This window comes from Empidonax traillii, unplaced genomic scaffold, assembly GCF_003031625.1.
Source record: "Empidonax traillii isolate 1590-97213 ecotype Southwest subspecies unplaced genomic scaffold, ASM303162v1 scaffold528:size513120, whole genome shotgun sequence".
In the NCBI taxonomy this organism is placed as follows: domain Eukaryota; kingdom Metazoa; phylum Chordata; class Aves; order Passeriformes; family Tyrannidae; genus Empidonax; species Empidonax traillii.
In genome coordinates, this window is record NW_020955721.1 from 486,852 (window position 1) to 505,448 (window position 18,597).

Consider the following 18,597-nt stretch of genomic DNA (forward strand, 5'->3'; position numbering starts at 1 on the left):
CTCCCGCCGGGGCGCGGAGCCCGCCCCATCCCGGCGGCGCATGCGGCGGGCGGGGGATGGCCGGCCATGGCGCTGGCGGCCTCGGCGCTCCGGCGGTACCTGCTGCTGCTGGCGCAGGAGCACCTGGAGTTCCGCCTGCCGGTGAGCGCTGCAAGGGCCTGGGATCTGGGGCCGGGGCCAGGGACCGGGGGGCCGGGGCGCTCCCGCACAGCGCGGTCCCGGCTGTGCCCGCGGGCGGGCGGCCGGACCCCGGCGGGGCCTCGCCCGCCCTGCGCGGCTCGGGGAGAGCCGGGAACTCGGGGCTCCCGATGCCCCTTCGCTCCCCGCGTCCCGTGTCAAGAGACAGAGCCCAGGCGTGGGGCCGCCTCTCCTCCCTTCCCGCCCCATGGAGAGCGTCTGCGTGGTGGCTTTTTTTGCCCTTGCCGCTTTTTCCAGAGCCTCTTGGCGTTAGTGGAAGTTGCCGGCAGAGTACGTGGGGCTCCACGTGAGAAGGGGAAGCTGTGAGGGGTGGCGGTGGGGGAAATTGGGTTACAGAAGTGCTTTCGGGATCTTGCTTTGGTGACTTTTAAAGTTTGTTTAAACTGTATTGCTGCTCCCGCCAGCGTGGTGTGGGTACAGAAGTGGTTGGTGCTGCCCTGGGGGACGCTTGCGGTCAGCTCTCATTCCAGTGTGCAGTGGACTGCCCGGGGAAGTGGTGGAGTCACCGTCCCTGCAGGTGTTTAAGGAAAGACGATGTGGCGCGCTGTGCCGTGGTCTGGTTGAGGTGGTGGTGCTCAGGCATAGGTTGGTCTCCATGATCTCAGAGGTCTTTCCTAACCTGATTGATTCTGTGATTCCCCGTCCCAGGTGCTTATGGAGCTCTGTGAGGCAGGAGATTTTCAGGTGTCTCCATTTTCAGAAGGAAGATTTGGGGGGCAGTGAGGATGGTGCTCTCTGGAGCCCTAGGGCCTGTGGCACGGGCCGGGGTTGAGCAGAGGTCTCTAAGACCTCGGCTGGCATCCTGGTTGCGAGCCTTGCTCACACTGGTGGCACTGAGGACTGCTCACTTTTAGCTTGTGACCCTGGGTGTTTGCTTACATGCAGTCAGAAAGGTTTGTGCCCCCCTGGCCTGTGTGGGATTAGGGAGAGTAGAGCTGCTTCTGTGGTGGGATCAGAGCAAGTCCTGCCTCGAGTGCTGCAATCTGCTTGTCGATGACACGAGTGTGATGGTTGGTTGCAACATCTGGGGTGCAGAGTTTGTTCCCTGTCGCTAAATCTGCTTTACCTCGTTCTGTGTTCACAGAAATAATTGAAACGAAAATAAATTGTAACTTGTTTGAAGCTTCCTGGTCTTTTTTTTTTAATCCCCAGTGTTTTTATGGACCCTTGGTGAATGTGTAGTTTAGCATACACTCAGTTTCCACATTAGTAAAAAAACCCTATTGTTTGTAAATTTAACCTCTGATATTTTTTTTTCCCCATGATAACTTATGGAGTTGCTATACACCTTAACAAAATCTGATACCCTAAGGGCTCTTCTAGGCACTATCTAGAAGAGCGAGTAATATGTTATTGTTTAAAATAGTGCTGAAATGCAGAGTTATTTTGTTAGAATTGGTGGGTCATCATTACACGTTATAAAATATTTAATGTGTCTTGCGTCATTTTGTTTTCCTTGTTTTCATTAAGATTTTCTATTGTGCGTTGATTTTTACTATTTGTTTGTGAGGCTGGAACATGAATTTTTTTTATTTATTTATTTATGATCAACCCAGTTTGTCATTAGGCAAGGCCTTCAGATGAAGTAAAAAGATGATGATATATATGTAACAGACAGTTTTTTTCTTTTATCACCAAGGTTATAGTGACACTTGGTTGCTATAGCTGCTGAAGAAAGCAGTTCCATTTCCCTTTTCTTGTACTCTGCTCAGCCATCTGTTTGGCTTGGTCATGAGCTTAATGAAACAAGGAAGGACAGATTTTTTTAGCTAGATGATCTGCTTGATCTCCATCTCTACCACATCTGCATATGGGATATGAGAGGACTGCTTTTGTTCTTCTGGTAGTGCTGGATCACATCAACTAAAGGTGTTCGTCCAAGTCCACATTTGTTGTTCAGTGTCTGAAGTTACGTGTTTCATGTTTCTTAGTTGATAAACTGTGCTCTGTAGTCAGGGATCTGTTTTTTGTTTGGTCAGACACTTAGGGGTTAAATCAGGCATTCTGTTTTACAGCACAGCTTGTTTCTAATGGAGAGATCAATGCATGTCAGATGTTTTCTTATCAATGTCCTCAGGCAGATACGTTCCAGTGCTTCATTATCTTTACTCTTGGAAGGATCTTCCCAACTTCTCATCCAGAGCACTGCTGCGGTTTGAACCTCATGCAGTCATCTTCTCCATAATAAATGTTGAAAACAGATTATTATCTTTCTTTATCACAGCAACCTTTAGCATGTGTAGCTGGTCTCTCCCAGCCTTCCCTTGCTGGCCGTGTTTTTTCTGCTTCTTATTTTTGTCACTTTCCTGTAGGTAATATTACTGGTGTGTGGAGGTGCCACCAATTCATGTATAAAGTCTCAGGTGCTTTTTCTGCCTCAGGACCATACAGTGAAATAGTTACACTTAATCTTATTTTTTTTTTGAGCAAACCCCCTGTTTTTTGGAACGTTTCTTATGTCCATTTTATTCAAATGGAAAGAGGGAAATGAGTGGGGTAATGTCCCTCTAAAACTGTATGCTAGTGTCATGCTGGGTTTTCCTTTCCTCCATTTTTTGGTGGTAATTAGTGGTAATCTTTTCGTTTACCCACTCAATTGAAATCTAAGCCAGTATAAAATTTTCCCTCCATGTTCTTTTACCGGTAGCATCCAGAGATCGCAGCATGTAACTTCTAGTGTTGGGGCTGCACAAGAAACATCCCTGATGATTACATCTTATTTGAGTTTGGAAGCCTTTTAAGTACATTGTTTTCTCTTTTTTTCAGGTATTACTTATTAGGTTGTTTCTTGGAGATTTGCTCTTTTGTGTGTTTAATTTACAGTCTTTTGATTTAGAGAAGACATCTACTAAAGAAAACTTGGGATTGGGACTTACAAGTTGAGATACTTGTAAAGCAGAGAGGTAACAGAAAAGGAATTGATGTTTAGTGCTGGTCCTGGCCCTGGGTCTGTGTTACTAGAGAAACACCATTTTAATGTGAATTAGTCAGAAAAATATTTTAAGAATAAAAAGAATAATACTGTAAGAGGAATATTGTTGTGAGAGTGCAGGATTGAACAGTAAAGATTTAGATGAGAAAATCTGAAGCAGGGGAACTTGATTACTGAAATTTGCCTAATGGAGCTTATTCTTTTGCCACTGAACTCTGAGAAAACTGCTTTTAAAGCAGGAAAGTCTTACCTTTTTTTCTGTTCATGAACAGTACATACAAGCTGAATTTACTTGAGAACTTCTGTCCTATCCATGCAACTACTCTGAGAGTTTCACTGTCTGTTCCCACAGTAAATTTGATAGTACATGCCATTCTGTCTTCTTTTTCTGTCTCTGGAATTTTGTTCGTAATCCTCACCGCCTGCAATAGAATTTGTGTTATGCTGCCCTTTTTTCCTTGTTTCCCCCCTTTCTTTTTTCAAAACATTTGTTAATGATTCTAAAGCCTGGCCTCTATATTTTCAATTTAGGAAATAACATCATTGCTCTCCCTTTGTGGTGGAAAATTCAGCGGTGAGCAGGAAATTCGTGTTAATGTAAGTGAGGACCAAATATTGTACTTGAGTGTGTGTATGGTATGCAAGTATGTTCTTTATAGTATTTTTGATAAATGTGAGTAACTGAATAAATTTTGAAGTTTCTTAGAAAAATCAGGAATCTTCCAAAAACGAGGCACTCTCAATTTCAGTAAAGGCTCAGAACTTAAAGAAAAGATGCACAAAATACACCTCAGCATTTCTTCGTTTAACAGTATGTAAAGAAGGAGTGCCATCTGCTGGGAGGCTCTCCTTTCTTCTCGGAATAGCCGAACCGAGAAAACATTCAGCAGCAGTTTTGATTTGATGTTTGCGTCTAAATCACTGAGACACAGTATCTGGAAGAGTACAGCTAGGAAACTGTATGATTTTGGTCTCAATGCTTAGTCCGAGAATATTACCAGGAATAAGTTACTGCTTATGTGTAACAAGATGTTTTTCATCTTTAGGGGATGAATAGTCTAGAGAAGTGCAAACAAATAATATTTTACTAAGTCAAAGATACAGTGGAAAAATGAAATGCATAACAAAATTTGTCAGACATTCAAGCTGAGTAAATGGTTTTGCCTGAAATTAAATATTTATCATCTGTATGATTACAGTCAACAGATTTATTTTTATTTATTTTTTTTAATTTCAGCATCCATGTTCTGTTTTTACAGAATAGAATTGTGTAGTTGTGTAATTCTTCTGACGTCCTCCAACTAGGTATTTGTATCACTTATCTTCTTTTTATTTCAGTCTCCATTTTGGATTCTCAATATTCCTTCAGAAGAGATGGCAAGGGGACTAATGAAACGGACAGTATGTGCAAAGTAAGAGATGAAAAATCTTGTAAACAATAACTGAAGTGGTGGAATATTGTTTTATTATGGCAAATAGATTTCATATGCAGTCTTCAAATAAGCAGTCTTTAATTCCTTCTAGAATTAAGATGTAACTGGAGTTTGTAGGACTCTTTTAGGACTGATTATGTAGCATTCACGTTCTCTTGGTGTATGATCAAGTCAGGGTCTGAAAATAGTGTTCTTCACTCCAGAGACAGTACTCACTGATGTTTTATTCACCTTGAATAAAGTTTAGTTAGTGGGTTGTTTTAAAATATGTATGGAATTAAAAGATAAAAATGATGATAAGTAAAAATTGAAAAGCAAGTTTTGAAGGGGAAAGGTTTTGTAACTCTCCCTTAGTGGTGGCATCTGAACCCTCAGCCCAGCCCACTGCAGCAGAGGTCCTTCTAGAAAATTCAAGAGCACAAGAGTATGCCAGAGAGTGATTGTTCCAGCTGGTCCTTTTTAGAGGTGTCTGAAAAACATTCTTTGCAGTGAAGCTTGTGAGAGAGGCTGTGGCGGTGTGGTTCGGGATGAGAGGCAGTGTAGGCATGGTGTGTCTCTGACGATACTAAATTTGTGGTGTTTGTGCTGTGTTTTTCAGAGTTAGTTTGGGCCCCTCTGCAGAGCACTGCATAGTCCCCGCTGAGTGCTTATTGTGTCAGGTATTAAAGGAGCCCCATGTGTACAAAACTGTCCCTAGAACAGTATATTTCCAGTGGACATCAACTGTACTGCACTTCAGAAAGCAGCTAAGGAAGTAAAATATGACAGAGCAGCTTTCAGATGTTCTGTATGCCATGCTCTTTGTATGCCATGTATCCTTAATTTATGTAGAAAGTGTAGCTAGCCCACAGCTTATTTTTCTGGCCTACTGCTGGTTGTGGGAAGACATGTTAGTTTTAGAAGATTACCAGTGCATCTTCATTGCACTGCTAATCACTATCAAAAGCTCTGATGCTTTTAGTATATGTTACCAAACAAACAAAAAAAAGCATAATTGAAATATTGGCTTAGGATTAAAAATTAATGTGTCCTTATTAAGAACAAAAATTAAGACATTTGCTAAGAATTAAATACCACACTTCAGAACTCCATGAAGTAAAGCCTAAATAAATTGGCCAAGAAGGTTAAAAGGAGTAAGTGTCTGTAAGGCATTTTGCCCCCTCCATGTGACTGCACTCTCAAAAACTTTGTAATTTCAGGTCTATATTTGAACTGTGGGGTCATGGAAGATCTGAGGGGGAGCTCTATGCCTCTTTGAAGAACTATCCAGTGGACAAGATGGTATGCATATAAAGAATCTGGATAATACAGTCCCTCTGTCCACTGAATAACACTGCATCTATACTAATGAAACTATCTTTGCCTTTTTTTTCAGCTTCCATATCTACAGTCAGACTCTACTTACAAAGTACATATTCATACATTTAATAAAACACTGACCCAAGCACAGAAAATAAAAAAGATTGATGTAAGTAGATGGTTAAGAAATGCTTGATGTTTAGTTTAATCATTTATGTTGTTCTTATTCCATGCTATCAGAGTATTTAAGTTTGGGTTTCCTGAAGATCTGAAAGAAGTTTATTGCTTATGTCTTCTCAGGTCTAAATGAGATCTTTGTGTCTGAATTAAAATTCCCTCAAAATTCATGACTTTTTTTTTTTTTTTTTTGCTTACCTAAACAGACCGTGTGTGGCATATACAAAGCTAAATAAACATCACTGCTGATTTCATCCCAGTGTGCTGGGGAAACTGAAGCTTATTGCCCAAAACACTGAGATTCCAATGGCTAGAGTTAGGTGCTAGACTTTTGGAAAATCTGTTAGTTGATCTCCGAGTTATGCTTTTATTGTTGCAGAATGTGGAACAAGTGACTTCAGTTGCAAGCTGTGGATTGTGTGCTAATCTGTTCTGTCCTTATGCTCTTGTCTGCACTTGTGCTCTCCTCCTAACTGTATCAGTATTATAATTAGGACATTTTTTTTAAATTACTGTTAATTTTTGCTCTTCCACATGCTGTTTTATCAGCTATTTGTTCTATTTACGCCATTTACAGAAACTGAAATTATCTGTATTAGTAGTAGGCACTCTTCCCTGTTTGTTAGATTTTGTGTACATGAAATAATGCTGAGTATGTAAATTGGTGTAGCTGCACATCACTGAAATTTTATATCCCGTTGTTCATCATCAGTGTTGTTTGTGTAACTTGAGAATTGTGTAGATAATATGCACAGTTCATTTCCTCTGAAGTTGGGTTCTCTTCAGTTAATAAAAAGTGTTATGGTTCCTGATTTCTAATTCTTAATCATATGAGGTATTTTGAATTACAAGAAAGGTATTTCAAAAATCTAGATAAAATTGAGAATGTACTTTTTAATACTGATTTATCATTTCTCACAAGTAAAATTGTGGTGGGGATTTTTGGGATCAAGGGTTTATTTTGGTTTTTTTTTTCTATTGGAGGGGAGGTGCCTATTAAAAAATTTACCCTGGTTTGAGGATTTTTTTTTTACTCTGCTTTTCTTTATTGTATAGGCCCTTGAATTTCTGCCATTCAAAGGAAAAGTAAATTTAAAGAATCCAGAACATATCTTCTGGATTTTGGAAGATTATGGAACGGACCCAAATAATGTTCCAGAAGAGCCCTTTCATCTGTATTTTGGTAGATGGGTGCGTGAGTGTGCTTGCTTCTTATGAGTTCTTACGAGCTTGTATTTTCAGGAAAGTGTTCTTCAACTGAAATGTAAAAAATTGTGTTGACTTTCAGTGGAAGCAGACTATATAATTATGTCTGAATCTGTCACTGCAAGTCTTGGAGGCTTTACTGTGACTAGGAAAAAGTGGGTTAATTGAGCAATTTAGAGGTGGAAAAAAGTGAAGTTGTCTCTGGAAACACACCTTATCTTGCCCTCCACTGAGAGAACTCAGCACAGCTGTGAGACTGCGCAGCTGTGGTGGTGCACTATGTTATTGTGGGCCCAGCTGCAGCTGAAAGCCCTAGCAGTGGGTTTCAGACATGTAAAAAGATAGACGGAACTGTAGATGCCTTGTGGCCCTGTTGAGTTGCGTCAGGCCCACTAGAGCATTCTGTAAGTGCTTCAAGAGGTCCTGACAGGAACCTCCACAGAAAGGTGCAGACTGATCCCTGAGGCTTTGGACAGCAGCAGGTTCAGCTCACAGGCCCGAAGGGGACACTGACAGTGCAGGGCCTACAGCAGGAACCACTTATAAAAGCTGTCTGGAGCCTGTCAGCTGAGGTCTTCACTACAAACCTTCTTGCCCTTTAAAGCTGCCACATTATTAGCATATCCTGAGGAAATCTGATCTGGTGTTTTATGTTTTTGTGAGGAAAAAGTGGCTCCCCAAAGGACATCTTCCAGAATGACACGAGCCACTGATGGGAATATGTGCTAGCAGCGTCCTGTGTCAAGGGCAGCTGGAAGGAGGGAGAACCACTGCTGAGGCTGTATAGCTATGGTCAATGGCTTGTGTATAGGAAAGTTAGACATCCAAGTGATATGTTAGGACGTGTGAGTGTTCTCCGTGCTCGTGGTTAACGTGCAGGCACCCTGGGTTGTGGCAATACTGTAAAACATTGCAGCTGTTGTCCCATCTGTGCTGGATTCTTGAAGTGCTGAGTAAACCAACCTAAAAAAAATAGACAAGTGTATTTTGTTTCCCCAGTAAGACGATGTTGACCAGAGGTGGCGGGGTAATGTCGGAAGAGCTTTTGACCATGTTTTTTTGTAGATAGCTTTGTTCTTCTTTAACATATTTTGGAAGTCTGATGAAAAATACTAGCATTCGGTCTTTGTTTGGTTTTCCATTAAATTCTGATCTGTCAGTGCTATCCTGAGTATAGATTTTGAGCATGACAGAAATGCCAGGGAAGAAGGAAATTCTGTATGACCTTAAGCATACGTGTGTGTATGTGCACACATGTGTTAACATGCATTTCTCCTCCTCTTAATTTTGAAATTCTTTTAACTCTGAATTGCCAGGAATTGTTTTTCTGATGCTCAAAATAATAGCAAAGTTGCTATAATTGTTATTTCTTCAGAAGAATTTTCTGTCTAAAATGTTTGTATATTTTTAACCTCTGTCTTGAAGAATTTATCTAGGTGTTGAACCAAGATATCTGTTGCTTGGAAAGAAGTCTGTCATATTTTCAGACGTCAGAAAGCAAGGTGATGTGTTACGAAATGAAGTTACCTGTTTTTAGATGGTGTCACTTAAACACGTCTGTCATCCTGCCTGCTTATATCTTGTATCTAAGACCTGACAGAGATTATAAATGTTTCAACAGATTGCAGATGGCCAAAGAGAACTCATTGAATCCTACAGTGTAAAGAAGAGACACTTTATTGGAAATACAAGCATGGATGCCTGCCTGTCTTTCATTATGGCCAACCATGGGAGAGTAAAACCCAATGATGTTGTATGTGATCCATTTGTTGGAACAGGTATTGTGTTGTTTTTTTTTTTTCTCCAACTGGTGAGAAAAATTGGAAGATTGTCTTACTGTTTGCATCAGACTTTTACCTGGTGCAGTGGCTTCTGGTGCTCATTTGATATTTGAGATGATACCGAAGGCAAACGCTGACTGTAAAATGAGTAGTCTGTTAACTTGAAAGGGATTTTGGGGGGAAGGAGACCAACTTCCAGAGCTATAACCAGTTTATTTTACACTTCTGAAAAATCTGTCTTTACTGTTCATGCAACATGGCTTAAACACTACTTCATATGTGTCGTGGACTGCCTAAGATTCAAAGTGACCAAGAAGTGAAATTTGGCTGATGTACTTCCTGTGGTCACTTTCAGGGGGTTACAATGAGCAGCATTTTAGAGCTGGCTATTTAGAGTGCAGAGGGCATGTCTGGGCGTTTAACATAACAATAGTTGGGTCATAGCATTCAGTAGAGATCAGTTTGTTGTTCCTTCACATCCTGTCTTTAGGATACAATACTGCTCACACCACGTATCCGCCCCTAGCTGAACTTTTCCTAGTTTATCCAGGAGGGGGAGCTTTTATTCCACATATTACTCTACATGACATAGAAGCACATTTTGCCTCAGGGAAACTCAGTTGTTTTGTAGGTGAAATAGCTGATCTGTTGTGTCAGATTGTGCCATATAATCATAGCAGAGTATACTGTATTAAGCTACCTGTAGTAGTTTCTTCAATAACATAATGAAGGCTGTGTTTATGACCTGGATTTTAGAATCATAGAGTAGACTCATAGAACATCCTGGGTTAGAAGGGACCCGCAAGGATCATCGAAGTCCAACTCTCTGAACCTATACAGGACAACCCCAAGAATCACACCATGTGCCTGAGAGCATTGTCCAAATGCTTCTTGAATTCTGTCAGGCTTGGTGCTGTGACCATTTCCCTGGGGAGCCTGTTCCAGTGCTCAGCCACCCCCTCGGTGAAGAACCTTTTCCTGATATCTGACTTAAACCTCCTCTGACTCTTCTTCAAGCCATTTCCTCCAGTCCTGTCACTGGTCACCAGAGAGAAGAGATCAGTGCCTGCCCCTCCACATCCATAGCAGTTTCAGACTGCAGTGAGGCCTCCCTTCAGTCTCCTCTTCTCCAGGGTGAACAGACCAAGTGACCTCAGACACTCCTCACATGGCTTCCCCTCAAGACCCTTCACCAACTTTGTTGCTCTCCTTTGGGTGCTCTCTAATGGCTTAATATCTTTCTAATATTATTACACTCAAAACTGCACACAATATTCAAGGTGAGGCTGCCCCAGTTCAGAGCAGAGTGGGACAATCCCCTCCCTAAACCGGCTGGAAGTGCTTTGCCTGATGCTCCCCAGGACACGGCCCTCTTGACTGCCAGGGCACTGCTGACTCCTATTTAACTTGCCAAACTTTGATCAAGATGACCACATGTGAGATGCATACAATTAAAAATACTTATGTTAATGGGAGGATGAGGATATTTTTCTGCATCTTCTTACAAAAATCTGCTAAACAAAAAAAAAATTTCTGAGAGCATTTATTCTCATGGGAGTGAAAAGGAAGGTAAAGACAGAGGAAGAAAAATCACATGGAAATGGCAAAGCTATAGAAATTCAACATCAATGGTAAATCATTTTTCAGTTCAAAAGATAACAAATACAATACAAGTATACAAAATTCTCAACAAATTGCCTAGTGGTTTGAATCACATTTTTGGGGGATTTTTTTCCCTGGATATCTGTAATACAAAGGCTAAAGGTGCATGGGTTTGCTGATGGGTTTGAAATGAACATATATACAGGATTTGAGGAGCATTTTGAAACTGCAGTTCAGATTTCCTTACTGATGCAGCTTTATTGTCTGGCATGGTTTCTTCCTGATTTTTTACAGTGAAAAGGTAAATAGTGCCAAATCAGAATGGCCTTGCAAAATGGTGCTTCCATGTTGGAAAGAAACTGTTTTTTGCATAAGCCAAATCACAAGTCTTCCACATTAGTGTAACAGTGGCAGATTGGCAGTTGTCATTGGAATATGAAGTGCTCTTTGACCAGGCTGGCTTTTAGGAGACTTGATTCCCCTTCTTACTGTAGAGCAGAATTGGAACGTCCAGGATTGTTTTTAAGTTCCATAAACTGTTTAGGTATCCTTTCCTCAGTGTTGAGCACAAAGAAGCCTGGAGGTTTCTGGAAGAATAAAACAAGCCTTCTACCTTAATATTTTGTGCTTCCTCCTAGACAATCTGTTCAGGTTATCTCAGTAATCTTGTTGATAGTACCATTGGAAGGTATTTGTCCTTACTTTCTCTTTGCCATTTTGTGATACTGTGTAGTTGCAAATGACAAGAATTTTTTTTTCTTTGATATCCTGGGGGACAGTGATGTGACCAGTGCTCGTGGGTGCTGAAGAGATGGGGGAAGAGTGTACGATAGAAAGGCATGAAGTTCTGTGCCACGAGGATATTGTGCTAATAGTCATCAGGGGACACAGTGATTCTCTGATTAACTCTCTTAGCATCTGTTTCATATAGTAGATCAAAGGGCTGGCCATATTACAGTATTTAAGTATTCGTGCACCTTCTGTGTGAACGCAACTGAACTAGTACCAGCTGAGATTTATTGAAAGCTTTAAGTTCATGTTTTCCTAACTTTTTTTTTGCCTGTGATTAAAACCATTCTTAGACGAGCAAAGTACTTTCTTCTTACTTTCTTGTAGGACTGGGTGGTATGCCTTACTTGGGGTCAGGGCTAGCTAAATTTGTCCAGACCCTCTGGAGTACTGCCCATCTCTTCTGAGGGATTGCAGCCAAGAAGGGAAATGGGTGACTCCTCTGGTATGAGTAGCCTTGCTTTTCCCTGATCCAAGAAAAAGCAGAGGAATTTAAAAACTTTTATTTCTTCCTCACATTTGGTTTTTGTAGAGTTGGTTACCATATGGTGTAGGAGTTATCTGGTTCTCTGAGATGGGACACTTTAGCCCATGCACACAGGGCATGTTAGGGATGTGTTTGTCCTGAGTGGATGGCTCGGGGCAGTGCAGCCTCCTGAAGTGTTTCTCTCCATGCTCCCTGTGAACAAGAGAACGGGTGTCATCAGCACAGCCAGCTTGCACATTGTTCCCTGTGCTTGTCCACTCTCCATCCTGCAGCGATCTTACGCTTTTTTTTTAGCAGGACTGTTGCCATCAGTAATGTGGGGTTCACAGCCTTGTTCTCAGTCACTGTTCTGTTTTAAACCATTCTGCTAGCTACGTACCTCCTATTTAATAACTTGACCACACAGATATTTGGTATTCTTCTGCAGTCTGTCCACTGTTTCATTTGGAAGCTGTTAAAGAGGTAATGTCATTTGTTCATTTTTGTGGTCTGTTCAACTCTTGTCAAGTTTCAAGGGGAAATCACACATGCTTTTCTGTTAGGTTTTTTTTTTTGTTGTTGTTTTTTTTTTTTTTTTTTTTTTGTAAATTAGGAAAGCAGATCTCAATAGTAGTGACTAAAAAAGGTTTTATTGCAGAATAAGTACACTGGTAAAACTACTGACCAAATAGGCAGCATACTCACGGAAATATGCATTTGTGTATCATTTTCACACTGTGTAACAATTACGGAAACTGTTTTGATGTTGCTGTTTACACTGGACATATTTACATTTGCAAGGCTCTTGAACATTGTTTGTTACTCGGGGAATGGCCAGATTTTACAACAAGTTTGATTTTAAACAGAGTTAAGGAGACTGACTTTGCAAACAGACGCAGTAGAACCGCTATTTGTTTGGTGATGACTTTTCAAATTGTGTGCCAACAATTTGAAATTATGTTCCTTGCAAAGTAGTATCAAGAGTTTTGGATCATGTAATGGTTAAAGAATCTTAGTGCTTTGAAATACAGAAAAACATAAACTCCTAAGAGCAGTCTGAAGAGATAAGGAGTGACATAGGGCAAAGTAAGATAAGGAGAATCAGGTGTAGCAGACGAGAGTTGTAATTATCTCTGATTATAGCTGCATAGTGATTCTAACAGGTTGGTAATTTTAATTCTTTTTTTTAGTTTCTTTTTCTTTTATGCTTGGGTCTAGCTTTGGGTCTAGTATGCTACTGCTTGTGTAAACTCCTGAAGTTCCTGAGGAAAAAATTCCAAGACAAGCGACATTTTTGACAGGAGTTTATATTTTTCTTCTTTTCTCCTCTGTATAGGTGGCCTTCTAATCTCCTCAGCACACTTCGGAGCATATGTGTGTGGTACTGATATAGATTACAACACAATCCACGGATTAGGTATGTTACATATTTCTAAGCCATTGAAATCTTGCTCTCTGGAATTTAAGATGGTAGTGGATGATACCTAGTGGATTTTAAAGCAGTATTAATCTTATTAGGATTTATTTGGTCATGCGTATTTTTTTTCACCAATTTACATGTATCCCAGCTAAAATATTATCTTACTTTTAAGCAGGAAATATTTTAAAAAAGGAATAATAAAAACCAAAGTTCCAAATAATAATTACCACAGCTGTGTGCTCTCTTAACCTGTGATGTATGAAGCTTCTTGAAACCTAACCCAGGAACTCTAATCTCATTCTTACTTTTCTGAAAATCTGCAGTGCAAATTATATCTGACCTGGTGGACAGGATTGTGGCTGATGGTCAGAGAGAACATCTTACAAAACAACATCTTTATGTTCTGGGACACCCTTTGCAGATGGTGCAGCAGAACTTTTCTCGTATATTTTCATTATTCCTCACTAATTCTGAAGTTTACTGCAAGTACTTTTGACAGGTTTTGTAGTGATGTTTAATTATTTTCCTTTAAATTGTATGGTAGAGTATTATGGAAAGCTTTTCTTATATATAATAGTTTCTATTGCTTTTGAGTGTGCTTTTTTCCACACTCTGTGCCCTCTCCCTTCCCAGGCAAGGCAAGCAGAAAGAACCAGAAATGGAGAGGGCCAGATGAAAATATCAGAGCTAATCTCCGACAGTATGGTTTAGAGAAATACTACCTCGATGCACTGGTTGCTGATTCTTCAAGGCCGATATGGCGAAAAGGGATGCTGTTCGACGCAATCATTACAGACCGTAAGTTTGTTACTGCTTTTTGTTGACTAATAGCAGTGACTAAAAGATTATTGCCTATGTCTGTGCCTATGTGCATTGATTTAATGTCTGGATGAGCGCTCAGATCTGCGGTTTCCATGTTATCAGAGGTGATTATTGAGAGCAGCGCTATGGAAATTGGATCTGCATTTGACAGCTCTGCGTTTATTTTAGGGGTAGTTAGAAATGTGTAACAAAGCTGGCAGTAACTCTTTCTTCGTGGAAAGAATATTGTGTTTACCAGCAGAAATCAATGTGGCTGAAAATCATCCTTTGAAGAAGTCTTGTTCAGTAAAAGCACAACTTTATCAATGCACAGAGACTTCTTATCAGAATGGTCCATGTTGCTGTTAGAACTTGATCTGCAGCACATTGTAGTCTGACATGCAGCCCTGATGGGCTTCTGGAGACTTATGTTAAATGCTACTGTAATGCTTCCAAAGAGAAGTTTTAATGTGTTTCCAGTACACTTAACTAGTAGAAGCATTAGCACTTTGGAAGGATCCTTTGCTCTTTAGCAACCTATATACTAAACACCATTTGTCATGTATGAGAGGGAATAGAAACTCAAGGGATTAAATGAAAGACCTTGATACAGCAATTTCTGATCTCTAGCACTGACTCTTATGATGAGACATTCATGTTATTTAGTGTGACTTTTCTTTGTGGGTTTCGTGCTAGTTTTTATTTGTTTTGTCTGGCAATAAAACTGTGTTGAATATTAATATGGACTCAGGACTGAGTATGACACAATTGGTAAGACTTCTGCGATGGTTATATTGGTGCTTCCATGATGCTGAAACAAGTCTCACAAAACCAGTGGTTTTGAACATGAAATAAGTATGTTATGTTATTAGAAATGTGCAAAAATGTATGAGAAAAAGCCATCTCTGGCTCTTAGGTGTGAGAATTACCATTTGTGTAATGTGCTGGCAAAAAATTCCAGTGTATTTAATTTCATTTTGAAAAAGGTTAGATAAGTGCTACAGGGGACATGTTCACGTCTGGCAAACAAAAGAGGATGGAATTATTTGTCACATGTTGGAAGTCTAAGGAATATCTTTTAATTAACAAAACAGAAAAGCATTGTCCTTCGTAGTGTAGTGAACTTCTAGGCTGTTAGAAGCTCTTAGAAAGCTGAAGGGCTTTCTTTGAAATAGTTTTAAAGTAACCTTTTGGAGTAATAAACTTTTAGTAGATCTTAAAGAACTTTCCTTACTGACTTTTACTTTGTAAAAGCTTTTTTTAAACTTTGTATAAGCCACAGCTTGTGCACTGTTGTGTGTGTATGGTATAATTGTGTGTTATTTGGACAAAGGATGAGGTTCTCATCTCTGCATTATGCATTTGCTTTGTCTAGCACCTTATGGTATCAGAGAAGCTACTCGCAGAACAGGTTCACTGAAGGAAGCAGTTAAGTCAGTTGAAAGAAGGTAGGTGAGCTGTCTCGTCTGTTGTAGACTATAGATGTCTTAATGGAAATCTAGTCACGGTTTTAAAATCTTTATTACTTCTTGGTTGGCCCTCAACAGTTAAAAAAATGGTAGCATTTTAATTAGAGAAGAAAAGCCCCTTCTGCTCTGTTTGCAAAACCGGTATGTTACTTCCTGAAATCATGTTGGTTTTGTTCTCCGTGCTTATCATTTATGTGTGTTCAGATTTTGAATCCTATTCCTTGCCTCTGTGAGCCACCAATACCTTGTATTTCCTGTTCCCAGAAAGCTCTCTTCAGTCTCTGCAGGCTGCAAAATCAGTCTAAAATTAGAATATCCGTATTTTACCTCAACCTCTTCTCTTTTGGATTTCCACTGCTCTTTTCAGAGATAGGTCATGGCTTCTCCACTGCCTGGCTTTCATTGTCTTCTGCGTTTTACTCTAGATTGTTCAGAAAAATGCTGTGCGAAACAACTATTCCCAGTGTACCTGTGATTCTTTGACTGAGGATGATAGTCTGAAGAGCCAGTTAGGGGAACTTGCAAAGTCGTATTCCTCGTGTTAGAAGTTGTATTTCTGGACTGTCACAGTTAGTTTTGCGAGTGTTGGATAGTGCTTTTGTGGTCTGGATTTGTTTTTGGTTTTGTTAGTTTTTTGGGTTTTTTTTTAGTTATTACTTTAAGAAATGTAGGTTTTACCGTTGCTTTTATGTTTGTTTACACTTGTACATTTTTTTGTTTAGCGCAGAAAATCACATCTTCGTTTCATCCAATTATCATCTAAGTGACATCTTTTTTGACCTGTTGAAGTTTGCTGCAGAACATCTGGTGATGGGAGGAAGATTAGTTTACTGGCTGCCGATATACAGGCCTGAGTATGTACTGTTGGTTTCTGTTGTGTTGTATGTCAGAATGGATGCTGCACTCTCACTTCGTTTCTTTTGGGACACATAGTACCAGCAATCAAGAGTAAGGCCCAGACTTTGTATTTTAAAACTTCGTGTGAGGAAAACTAGATCTTGAAGTAAGGTTTTTGAATGGTGACAATTCCTGACTATTTACCAAACAGAAAAAGCCTTAGCATGTCATTGCAAATGGACATCCAGTGAGTTGAGGTTTAAGCTTAGAAAGTTAAACTTTCAAGGTATATATTATTATGTGTTTCTTTGGAGTAATTGATAGAGATGTGTGGCAAGGTCCTGTAAAAAACATTCTTGGTTCTTTGGAGTTTGGCACTACTAATTTAGCTTTCTTCTGAGAAATAAAAGTCCATTGAGCAAGAGATGGTAGTGAGAGGCAGGAATCATAAGGGAACAGCCCTGTTAAGGACGAGAGAGGCCAGCAGAGACTGCAGGATCTTGTCTGCTCAGTAGTGCAGCCTGGGTTCAGCACTGAGTTTAAAAGGAAAGACAGCTGTTTGCATACCTTACTTCAGCATCTCTTAGATAAGGTTTGAGGGTTTTTTTAGTTTTGGTTTGGGTTTTTTTTAAACTATTTCATTGTAAAGTGAGGAGTTCTGTAGGTTTTTCAAAGTATTTTCCAGATACAGATGTGCTCTGAAGGTAGTTTTTAAATGTCAATGTTTCTATGTACAGTCAAACTATACCGATGAATAAAGTGGTGGTTGTCCCTGATTTCACCATGGAAGTGGCTTGTGACAGTCCTCTATATCCTATATATTACATGCTTTAAAAATTTGGAAATCAAATGAAGCCATCTCTTTTACATGCTGCTGTAACAGGATAGCGCAGTTAGCAGTTTGCATTTTTTAATAAATGATAGAATTAATATCTTTAGGCTTTTTTCATTGTGAGACAATTAAAAAACAAAGCAATGAATGCCATTAACAGTATTATAGCTAGTTCTTCAAAATGTCTGTCTATACATGCTTAACCCCAACAGACTGTGTGTAATTGTGAATTCTAAGATTTCCATGCCAGTAAAAACTGATTGGATTTACTGAATTTATTCTGTTCATCAAGATACCAGAATTCTTCTATCTGCTCATTGAACTTTGATAAAAAACATGTTTCCTCACTACAGCTGTGGAAAGTGTTTTACTTTAGATAACTTGGGAACTGCACATTCAGGATCTGCTTTAGTTGCTGTTTTGGGGAGGTCTAGTTAAGTTGCCTCGTAAAAAGTGAATTTGTATATCCTACTGTGAATTGAAACGCTGAAGTCACTATATTAGCACGGAATATTAGTACAATCACTTTATTTTCAGCTGTAATGCTGAACAAGGGAACAGACGTTAAAACAAGTATGTAGGAGGAAGAGAAGATACTTTCTACTAACATGTTGTATTATCAAATATCCCTTGGCAACACCTGCCTTCAATTTTATTTGTTGAAATCCTTGTGTATTACCTTAAATTAAAGCCAAAACTTGATTTAAATGGATGTCTGTTAAAACCACTGCTTCTGTATTCCTTACTTGATAAGGTTCTTAGTTTTACCTGAAAGAATGTAGAAATACATGCGTTAATGCTAACAGACAAGGCTTTTTAACAAACTGATAATGATCTCTCCTTCTGCAAGATAGCATCTCACTCCAAAGTTTACTCTTTCAATCTGACATTGAAGTCATTGTTGAGTTGGAATTCTTTTGATTCCTTGGCAGTCAGTCTTTTATATGGTTTTATATTTATAAACTTTATATATAAACCTTATTATATATATATAAAAATTTAAAATGATGTGGCAGAGTGCCTACCTTTGTAGGAGGAAGAGAGGGTTTGGTGATACTGGATGCATCGAAAGTCTTGTGTAATAGAAAGAGCAGTTGAGAATTAATTTTATTCACCTTTGTCAGAAGCATGTTCTAACTTCAGCTAGCGGAAGTAGCAACTTGATTCCACATGAGAAGTGATTAAAAGGTTGTTTTGCAGTCTGGAAGTTTTGGAGCAAACAAAGAGGCAGTACTGTTTGGGTTATTTTTTTCTTATTTACAAATCTGTGTTTGGTATTGAGTTACTTGTTTAACAGCTCACTGTTATCTCAAGAAATGCCAAGTTTTCCATCAGCACCTAGAGTGATCCTATTT

The 18,597-nt window shown here is 39.6% G+C and overlaps 1 protein-coding gene across 3 annotated transcripts in view; it reads left to right on the forward strand.

The window, feature by feature from the left end:
* Positions 1-24: 24 nt before the first annotated feature.
* The window catches only part of TRMT11 (tRNA methyltransferase 11 homolog), a 20,403-nt gene continuing 1,830 nt past the window's right edge, over positions 25-18,597 (forward strand). The window contains exons 1-11 of one of the 3 annotated variants that reach the window (XM_027897102.1): positions 25-141; positions 3,662-3,727; positions 4,469-4,542; positions 5,763-5,844; positions 5,939-6,031; positions 7,096-7,230; positions 8,867-9,023; positions 13,220-13,300; positions 13,937-14,101; positions 15,480-15,552; positions 16,296-16,427. In XM_027897102.1, coding sequence (XP_027752903.1) covers positions 67-141; positions 3,662-3,727; positions 4,469-4,542; positions 5,763-5,844; positions 5,939-6,031; positions 7,096-7,230; positions 8,867-9,023; positions 13,220-13,300; positions 13,937-14,101; positions 15,480-15,552; positions 16,296-16,427 — 1,133 coding nt within the window. In that variant the 5' untranslated portion in view covers positions 25-66. Of the gene's footprint in view, positions 142-3,041; positions 3,146-3,661; positions 3,728-4,468; positions 4,543-5,762; positions 5,845-5,938; positions 6,032-7,095; positions 7,231-8,866; positions 9,024-13,219; positions 13,301-13,936; positions 14,102-15,479; positions 15,553-16,295; positions 16,428-18,597 lie in introns of those variants that run through there. The other 2 variants (XM_027897104.1, XM_027897103.1) reach the window with 2 other exon arrangements.